Source organism: Belonocnema kinseyi, chromosome 6 (genome assembly GCF_010883055.1).
Source record: "Belonocnema kinseyi isolate 2016_QV_RU_SX_M_011 chromosome 6, B_treatae_v1, whole genome shotgun sequence".
Taxonomy (NCBI): Eukaryota; Metazoa; Arthropoda; class Insecta; order Hymenoptera; family Cynipidae; genus Belonocnema; species Belonocnema kinseyi.
Genome location: NC_046662.1, coordinates 78,256,538 through 78,266,393, shown reverse-complemented (window position 1 = coordinate 78,266,393; position 9,856 = coordinate 78,256,538). Strand labels below are relative to the sequence as shown.

General features: G+C 31.0%; 3 protein-coding genes across 6 annotated transcripts in view; 1 reads left to right on the top strand and 2 right to left on the bottom strand.

The window, feature by feature from the left end:
* Positions 1-9,856, bottom strand: part of LOC117174366 (regulating synaptic membrane exocytosis protein 1) — a 522,514-nt gene that overhangs the window by 203,085 nt on the left and 309,573 nt on the right. The window lies entirely within an intron of this gene.
* On the bottom strand, positions 5,304-7,924 carry LOC117174370. Of its 2 annotated transcripts, XM_033363434.1 has the most exons (3): positions 7,780-7,924; positions 6,366-6,799; positions 6,152-6,270 (listed from the first exon to the last, which is right to left on the bottom strand). In XM_033363434.1, the coding sequence occupies exons 2-3, from the start codon at positions 6,662-6,664 to the stop codon at positions 6,210-6,212; spliced, it is 360 nt and encodes a 119-aa protein (XP_033219325.1). In that variant the 5' UTR covers positions 6,665-6,799; positions 7,780-7,924; the 3' UTR covers positions 6,152-6,209. The 2 variants fall into 2 exon arrangements, with proteins under 2 accessions (XP_033219324.1, XP_033219325.1); XM_033363433.1 differs by having other exon boundaries at positions 5,304-6,799.
* Positions 7,799-9,660, top strand: LOC117174369 (ubiquitin carboxyl-terminal hydrolase-like). Of its 3 annotated transcripts, none has more exons than XM_033363430.1 (6): positions 7,801-8,074; positions 8,155-8,166; positions 8,369-8,497; positions 8,667-8,794; positions 8,867-9,008; positions 9,318-9,660. In XM_033363430.1, the coding sequence occupies exons 1-6, from the start codon at positions 8,042-8,044 to the stop codon at positions 9,537-9,539; spliced, it is 666 nt and encodes a 221-aa protein (XP_033219321.1). In that variant the 5' UTR covers positions 7,801-8,041; the 3' UTR covers positions 9,540-9,660. The 3 variants fall into 3 exon arrangements, with proteins under 3 accessions (XP_033219322.1, XP_033219321.1, XP_033219320.1); XM_033363429.1 differs by having other exon boundaries at positions 7,802-8,074; positions 8,664-8,794; XM_033363431.1 differs by lacking the exon at positions 8,155-8,166 and having other exon boundaries at positions 7,799-8,074; positions 8,664-8,794.

Here is a 9,856-nt window from a genome sequence, read left to right as displayed (position 1 = left end):
ATATATATATGTATATACAGATGAGAACGGGGTGACTGAACGCGAGAATTTGGTATATTTGTTTTATATTTAATACATTTTTTTATTGAAAATTATTATTATCATATTATGGAGCACTCCATACACTAGATTGGAGAGTGTATGGAATTCCATACACTGAAATGAGGACGATTTTTTCTTAAAATATATATTTTGCATAATCGATCTAACTTTTATTTAAATTTAAAATCTGTTTTGGTTCGAAATTCAATTTCTTGGTTAAGAGTTGAACTACTTTCTTAAAGATTCTGTTTTCTGTTTGAATATTTATCATTTTTGTTAAAAATTTATTTCTTGAACTGCAAATATAACTGTTTTCTCAAACCCTTTTTTTGTTAAAAATTAGTTTTTAACTTAAAATTTAGCTATTTCATTCTTGTTTAAAAATTTATCTTTCTCAGTTGATAATTCAACTTTTTGATTATGCATTGAAAAACTTGGTTAAAAAGTAATTTTTTTCTGTTCAAAGTCCAACAATTTAATTGACAATTCTGTTCTTTCTTGACTGAAGAATCTTTTTTGGTTGAAAATTGACCGGGATGTTAATGGGAAGTAGAGAAAGTGAGAGTGTGGGAAGAAGAAGAAAATGGGGGAGGGGAAATTGAGGGAAAATGTAGTGTGGGTTAGTGGGGGAAGGTGAGTATTGTCTGACGATGTAAATGGGAAATAAGTTAGGGAAGTTAGTGGAAGCAAAGGTGTGTGGGCGGGGAAGTATGGTACTTTGACTACTTTTTTCACACTCTCTTTGCTTTCACAATAAAATCCCATAAATTTTCCGCACTAATAAATTTCCTGTATTATTCCCGCTTTTTCCGCACGTTGGAAGACCCGCAAATACTGTTTTTCTCGAGTGTACCTTATGCTGAAATAGTTTAATATTTCTAGTACCTTCATTTATTAACCATTCACTTTTCCGTGCCCTTGTAGAAATATTTGAATTATTTACGAAATACTGGATTATTAAATACGGGACAGGTGTAGTGACTAAATGTTTATTATAGATGCTGTTGCAGCTGCACCGAATGAATTAGGGGGACCAAGTCGAAAAAAATTTAAAGAAATTATGGCAGACTTGTACAACAAAAAAGATGGGTATGATAAAACATGAAGAAAAGAAAGGTAAAATTTGTATAACGTTATTCATATAAAAATTAAGAATCATGACATTAGTATTTGATCATCTTTTATTTAATATACAATGAATCGATAATCTTATTATCAATGCATATGGATATTTTGTGGATTTAAATCTTTTAATCAGAATTAAATTTTACATGAGTTGTAGTAATAAGTAGGTGAGTTAGGCCAGCTTACTAAAATTTTAAAACAAAGCATTTATAATATTTTGTGTTTCATAATTATTAAAGAATAGTAAACTGAATAACTTTAATTCCAGCTGTCTGATCAAAAAATTGGAACAAAAAGCCAAGAAGAGACAGATAAAGGTAGGAGTAAACCATTCCTGAAGAGGGTCATAAATGTTGGTTGGCGTCACAAAAAACATTTTGATGCTCCTTACGAGTCCATTGGAAGTGCAATAGGACCGAAAATAAAAATAACTTTAAACGGAAACGAAGACTATTCCACAGAAAAATTAAAATCAACACTTTTACTCCAGTATAAGAATGAGGAAAAAATTTATTATTTTGAAAATTGCTTAATCAGTCTTGGCACGTCTGACTGCACAGTTTTTACGAAGTATATTGGCAGTGATGAGAAAGAGTGCGATTTTTGGAAATTCAGTAAACGTAAGCTGAGGAACAGGAGTCACTTACTGAATATTCACTTGTTAACGAACAAAATCAAGACTGCTGATGAGAATTATCATCTACTTCCAAAAGCACTAATTGACTCGGATATAGAGATTTATTTTAATCGTGAAGAGCAGAATACTACTGTGTCTGACAATAGAAGCGGGGTCTTAAGAATAGTATCATCTGGCCGACAAGGAGACCAGCAATACACTGAATCAAGACATGATTCACAAAGTGTACACCTGTCCTTGCCTGCATGTTCGCCAAATATAAGCCTGCAACAACCGTCGAAAAAATTCTCCGTGGAGATGGTTTGTACCCTTACTGAGGCCAAGTCTTCGAAAAATTCAACGGGTGAATCTAGGGATGGTTCTTATAAAATTGATCAACTGCAGACTGGTTTATCTTACAGCAGGAATAATGAACAATATGTAAGCATAGGGCAATCCGAAAAGCAATTATACGAAGATCTAAGAACTCCAACGGCTGAATCGGAAAATGATTGTTCCAATTCCAGAAAACTAAGACCGACTTATCGAAAAAACCAAGCGTACCTTCACCTTCTTACTCTGTGAGCAACAGGCAAAACCTTTCTCCTCGCTTGTAATTTCGGAAAAAGAACAAAGAAAAAAGAACTAGATCACTTTAAAAGACCATTGGATAAACAGCCAGCCAAAATCTCTATTCAACATTTAAACCTATCAGTTCCTTATATCACGGAAAACCAGTTGAAATTCTCAAAAGTCGTTTTAGGAGAAGGCGCACAGAGTGTAGTATCGACAGGGAAGTACTTGGAATTGGATGTGCCAATAAAATCCATGATGCAGGAAAACATGACAAATTGATACTAAGGGAAATTCAGCTCCTGGATAAACTGAGGCACCCGAATATAATATCCATTATGGCCATCTCCCAATCCTGAACACAATTTCACATATTGATGGAATTTTTTGATTCGCGATCACTGTATGAAATTATCTTTCCAAAGAGTTTTGAGAAAAAGGCTAAAATAGACGTGATATCCAAAAATGATATTGCACGCCAATTATGCTTGGCGATTACTTATTTGCACTTACAACCTATACCCATAATCCACAAAGACATAAAACCATCCAATATTTTAGTAAATCAACCTTTTTTTGTTAAGATTTGTGACCTTGGACTGGGAAAGAGCAAAGTCCTAAATGAGGATTTGCAGTCCACACATACAGGTGGTGTGTACGGTACATACTTGTTCATGGCCTCAGAAATCATTCTACATTCTAAAGAGGCAAATACAACTACCGATTTATGGACACTTGCCTGTACATTAGCAGAATTGTATAGCAAACAAACAGTTTGAAAGTTTGAGGGAACTGGTAGTTTATTAATAATTTTGTCGGTAAATTTCTCTCAGCGGAAAACACCAAACACAAACAGCGTTCCTGTTTTCATGCGAAAGAAGTTGCAAAATTGCTTCAGCTATGATGCAAAAATGAGACCAACAGTTCAGCAACTACTCCATTCATTAAACTTGAAAAAGAACAAGTAATTTAGCTAAATTATTTTATATAATCGTACATTATATATACATTTCTTGTTTTTAATTGTCGCAGTACTTGTTAAAAATGTTTACAGAATTTTCACTGCAAAGCTTAAAAAACTTTATAAGTTTATAAGAGTCTCTATTTGTATCTAAGGAAAAACTGCGTTACAAGAGTTGCTAGAGTTTAAAATATTAAAGCAATTTACTTTAGAAATTATTCTTTTAGAAATTTTTCATTATGGAAGTTTGAATTGAACATTATTTGAGGTTGGTGAGTTTAAGCCTAAAATTTGCGCGTTTTGAATGATTTAGTATAAAGTTATTCAATACTTTTAACTACCATAGCGAAAAAGTATTCACAAAATAAAGTACTACGAGTATAAATTGAAAATTGAAAGCTTGGAAAATAAAAATAAAGATTTATTTAAGACTTCAAAATTCGACTAGTTTAAAATGAAACCTTGTAAAATCGATTCACTATTTTGACATTAAAATTGAAATTGTACAGTTTTCAACTATTTTAAATTTAATTTAATGGGAGTTTAAATTTTTAAGAACTTTAATTTTAAAAATATTCTTTCAGAAATTGTAAAATATTGATAGTTTGAACTGAACCTTATTTAATGTTGTACCTAAAATTGGCAAATTTTTAATTATTTAGTATGAAGTTATTCAATACTTCTAACTGTCATGGTGGAAATGTATTCTCAAAATAAAATACAATAAATTGAAAATTGAAGGCTTGGAAAATGAGCAAAAAATTTAATACAGGGCGTCGAAATTTGACTGCTTTGAAATAAAACTTTGTAAATTCGATTCACTATTTTGACTTTCAAATTAAAATTCTACAATTTTCAAGGATATTAAATTTACTTAAATTAGAACTTAACTTCCTAAGATCTTTAGTTTTTGAAAATATTCTATTAGAAATCGTAAGATATTGAATGTTTTAATTGCATATTGTTTATTGTTAAGGAATTTGAACAAAAATTTGGCGAGTTTTGAATTAATAAGTATAAGGTTATTCAACATTTTAAACTAACCTTGTGGAAATTCATTCTCCCAATAAAATGCAATAAATTGAAAATGGATGGATTGGGAAATAAGGAAGAGATTTTATGTAGGGCCTTAAAATTCGACTGGTTTCAAATAAACTTTTCAAATTCGATTCACTACTTTGACTTTTAAATTGAAATTTTACAATTTTCAAGGATTTCAAATTTACCTGAATTAAAGCTCAAATTCTTAGGAACTTTAAAAAAATATTTGATTTGAAATTTAAAAATATTTAACGTTTTGATTGAATATTATTTATTGTTGAGGATTTCAGGCATAATATTGGTGAATTTTGAATGTTTTAGTATAAAGTTATATAGCATTTTAAACTACCCTGGTGGAAATGTATTCTCACAATAAAATACAATAATTTGAAAATTGAAGGATTAAAAAATAAGAAACAAATTTAATGGATTTTTAATTTACCTAAATTAAAATTCTTAAGAACTTTAGTTTAGAAAATATTCTATTGGAAATTGTAAAAAAAATTTAACGTTTTGTTGAATATTGCTTATTGTTGAGGAGTTCAGGCATGAAATGGGCGAATTTTGAATGGTTTAGTAAAAAGTTAATTAACATTTTAAACTACCCTGGTGGAAAGGTATTCTCACATCATTTTGTAACCACCTTAATAGCAAAATAAATTTGTAGTTTCTGGTACATTTTGTCTGTAATACTAATAATAATCAATAATGCTTAATACTACCTACAGATTTCCAGTAAGCTTTTCATAATGTATTAGAAAATGAGAAAACATTATATTTAGTATAATGCATGTACATATGCACATATAATAATAATATGTACATATGTTTATGTACATATCACATAATTATTAATAACCATTAATAAATATGTGATATGTATATGTGTTCTACAATTGAAATAAAATACTGACATGCTCTTGTTCCGTTTACTACGTTGTTTTATTATTTCTTTATTCTTATGCATTTATAACGCTGGATAAGGCAATGAAGAAAATTCGTCGTTTACCTCATTATAACAAAACTCTTTCTTTTGAAAATTTATAAACAAATCATAGATTATTTAAAAATTTTCTAATTTTAAGTTTCATAAATAGAACGTATTTGACATAGTCGACAAGTTGAAAGAATCAAATAAAAACCCACAATTTCATATTTGAAAATTCGAAATTCTACTAATCTATATAGTTTAAGACGGGCAAGATGTGATCATGCTAAAAAAAAACTCAGAAGCGGTGTATTTTTTTAGAACGCTTTCTACTGTAAGGTTTCCTTTCCAATAGCTTTCACAAGATTCACGTACAAGCAGTAAGCGTCCTTAGCAGTAGATTGTACTGAAATATTTCCCGTTAAAGCATCTGCTTCTTCTTTAAAATCTGGAGAGATTAAGACTGGTTGTTTTGTGTGTTTCTTAAGAAGTTGCACGTGCTGTACATTTACTTCTTTCTTGAATTCGGTTCCTCCAAACCTTTCTGGCCATTATTACAATTCGTCAGGTATATCGCTTAAAACATTTCCGTTATTTTGTTTGCGTATTCTATGCTCATATGTTCATTCCACTCTTTTCTTGTAATAAGGATATCCTTCTGAATTATGCTGTCAAAACAATATCGCAAACATTCTATATGCATTTGGTTGCCGATATCAAGTAACTGTTCATATTCCATTCTTTTAAATAGAGTAATGTAAAAATCACCAATGTGTTGACGAAACTGGCACCAATAAGATTATATCCTTTGGTTACGCGTACTTTTTCCTTTGATGAAACTGTTAAGACCAGCATTTGGATCGGTATGTTTATACCGTAAAGCTATTTGACAATCTTCCATGAGTGTTGCTTCTGTGCCGTGATCAGTTCTTATTAAGGTAGGCAACAATCCAAAGTTTTGGATTGCCTCCAAGTAATAGTGCCCTGTTATTTTTGGATCATTGTTAGATTTAGAAACATGTATCCATAAAACTATCTTCGAAAACACATCTATACAGCTATAAATAGCAAATCCAAACCGTTTCAGCTTGTCGTGATTGTCAGCATGCCACAAATAATTTGGGCCCGGAACATTATACGTTCTTTGTTTCATTTTGTATCGACAACGTGCTTCAACTCCTTCAGGATCAATTTTTCTTAACAACTCCATTACTGTCTTTTGCTTCACGGTCAATTTGTACACTTTTCTAAGTTTCTGCCACGTAGACCTATAGCCTAAATTGTCGCCGCTTCCTTCCTGTTGCAATAGAATAGCCATAACGATTTCCTCTGTCGGGCTTTCAATAAAATTTTTTCTATTGAAATTTGCAGCACTCATAATCCTTGAAAAACTCGTTGGTGAAATGGGTATATCGTATTTTTCAATTAATAAATGAAGAATAGTTTTGTAACTATAACCTTTCTCAAAATACTTTTTTATTTTTTCTAGAATTAATTAAGCCTCCTTGTCTATCTGAAAATAAAAACAAAACTGTCAACAAAATCCATCTGAAAATGATCTATTTCATGCCTTCGTAGGTTTGGTTTTCCTTTCCACTGAAACCGCAAAAAACAGAAATCAAATGTCAGATAGGAACGTTAACTGAAAAATTCGAATTGGAATTAGAATCAAAGAATTGTACATTTCATCATGTATTTATAATATTGTACTTCATGGAAATTAGTTTAAATAATTTTCTTGTGATTCTTTAAACTTATCGAAAACAATTAAAAACTTCGTGGAATGTGTAAAAATTCCTTAAAATATACCGGATACTCATCAATCTTTTGAAATTGCTTGCAATTTTTCAAAGCTTTTGAAAATACCTCATAATTTTTTAAAATTCACTTAAATTTTGCATTTTCTGTCAAATCTTTTGAAATCCCATGGCATTTTTTAAAGACAGGAAAGGCTCCTTGGAATTTTTAAAAATCCCCTAAAATCTTGAACTATTTTTTAAATCGCTTCAAATTATGGCAATCAATTAAAAATTTCTATGAATCTTTGAAAATATCCTCAAATATTTAAAAGGCTTGAACTGCCTTTAAATTACGGAAAAAAAATAAAAAATGCCTCGCAATCTTTTCAAATTCCCTAAAACTTTTTATATTTTGTAAATTTTTTGGAAATCCCTTGGTATTTTATAAAGACATGAAAGACTCCTTGGAATTTTTAAGAATCCCCTGAAATCTTTAAACTTTTTTGAGATCCTTTCAAATTGTGGAAATCACTTCAAAAATCCTTGGAATCCTTGAAAATATTCTAAAATCTTTAAAATATTTGAAAGTACCCGGAAATATTTGAAATCTGAGAAAAAAACTTTTGAGTTTATTATATTCTTGATTTTCTACATAGGTTAATTTTGACAAATTGTCAACCTAACTTTCCCCTTCAAAATTTTTCACTTACAAACATTTTTAATAATAAACATTAAATAAATAATATAGCCTTACCTCGAACACACTTTTCACTGTGATATTTGTATTGTCTCACTTTTCGTTCAAAACTGGTGGGAACAAATATTTTCGAGGAAGACAACGCAGCTCGTATGCTATGCCTTCGTTACCGTCATTTACGCAAGTCAAAGCATACATGAGGATGGCGCATAGACGCTTCCGTAGACGGCACTGTCGCTGAAGACAGCTACTGTTTTTTGTTCTTCGCGACACATTTGATCAGTTTGTATTTTATACAAAGATCACTTATAAACTCAAAATGAGTTTGGTCCCATTGGAATTTAATCCTGAGGTACGTGAATATATTTCCTATGAAATCAATTTTTCTGCACATAAAGTATCAAACTTAAAAAGTTGTTCTCGTCTTTATAGGTTATGACACAGGTGAGTTTGAAACGTATCAGACTTTTCACGTTTTACATGCGAAACTTGTATCTTGGCATTATAGAATTCTTTATTTTGTATGCTATAAAATTCTAACACTTTATCTAAAAATAGTATTTTTAGCAATACGTGAACTTGTAAAACTTACAAATCGGTGTCAGCCATTTTCATTTATTTTGAAAGCATCTAAAATATTTTATAGATGTTGCATAAACTGGGAGTTCCAAAAAAATGGAATATGGTCGATGTCTATGGCTTAGATCCCGACTCGTTGGCTATTTTGATGAAACCAGTTCTCGCTATGATACTATTATACCCGCAGACTGACGAGGTACAGTTAATTTTATTTTTTCCTAAATAACTAAAATTGACTTTCAAGTGCCTACTACATTTGATTTTTTTAAATAATTAAAATTGATATATGAAAACTATTCAATATACTGAAACAGCTCATTAAAATATAGGTATTATAAATCTAAGAATAACCATGTTTGCAGCAGGAAGCAGCAGAAAATTCTAAACATCCTGATACCAATGTCTCTCCCAATATTTATTTCCTAAAGCAGTTTCTATCGAACGCGTGTGGCACTATTGCTTTGATTCATAGCGTTGCCAATAATCTTGACGCGTGAGTATAAATACATACTTTAAATTTAAGTATTAAATATATAAATTTAACATTTGAAACATTTAATTGAAGGATTGAACTTCAAGACGGATTTTTGAAATTTTTTTTTGAAAATACCAAAAATCTATCGAGCGTTGAACGTGGTGAACTTTTACTCAAAGCAGAAGACCTAATCGAAATTCACAAAGAATTATCGCAAGAAGGACAGTCAACGGTACTTTCCTAAACAGTAGACTCTCACAGAGCGCCTTTTCCCCAAAGTGCCTTTTCTCGCTAAGTGCCTTTCCCGTCCTTGCCTCTAGATTCGGTAAGCGCCTTGAGTGTGGTATTAGACACGCGTCCGCGATACTATATTCCATATTTTTTCAATTCTCCCTTCCTATCCAAGCCTTAGGAGCAGGGATCAACTAAGTGGGCACTTAATGAGGAACTCCGTACCGAGCAACGGGCGCTTTGCGAGTATATACTCTATTTGTATCTTTAATTTAATTTTTTATTTTGTATTGTATGAACAATACTTTAGGTACCTAGTGAAGATGAACCCGTACTTCATCACTTTGTCGCATTTGTTCAAAAAGATGGTCATATTTATGAATTAGATGGACGGAAAACTTCCCCAGTTAATCATGGAAATTCTGCGCCTGCTTCATTTTTGGAAAATGTTGCTCGCGTTTGTCAAGAATATATGCAACGAGATCCAAACGAAATTCGCTACACGATGGTCGCACTTGTTCCTGCCGAGTGAATATAAAAGAAAACTTCATATGCGAATGTGATATATAATTTCGACTTTTTACATTTTAATATTACCCCAGTATTATAATGCTTAGCCTGAAAATTTATTTTTCACTTTGTGTAATTCTGCATTGTTCTGTCAAATAAATTTAGACCAAAACATTTATATTCTACGCTCTTTTTTGCTCGTTATACCCGTATTTTTAAAGTTGTTTAATCCTCTTTAAACGAATTACCTAGGTAACAAACAAGCACACAATTATTATTTTTTTCTCACGCAACCTTTAAATTTAAATTAATACAAAATTTTGTAGTTTATACTACCTA

Bases quoted from the DNA above. Each gene is read 5' to 3' on its own strand.
- LOC117174369 (XM_033363429.1), top strand. From the start codon at position 8,042: ATGAGTTTGGTCCCATTGGAATTTAATCCTGAG. The intron at 8,795-8,866 runs GTGAGTATAAAT...ATTTAATTGAAG, and splicing joins GTTGCCAATAATCTTGACGC to GATTGAACTTCAAGACGGAT. The intron at 9,009-9,317 runs GTACTTTCCTAA...ACAATACTTTAG, and splicing joins CGCAAGAAGGACAGTCAACG to GTACCTAGTGAAGATGAACC.
- LOC117174370 (XM_033363433.1), bottom strand. From the start codon at position 6,664: ATGAGTGCTGCAAATTTCAATAGAAAAAATTTTATTGAAAGCCCGACA.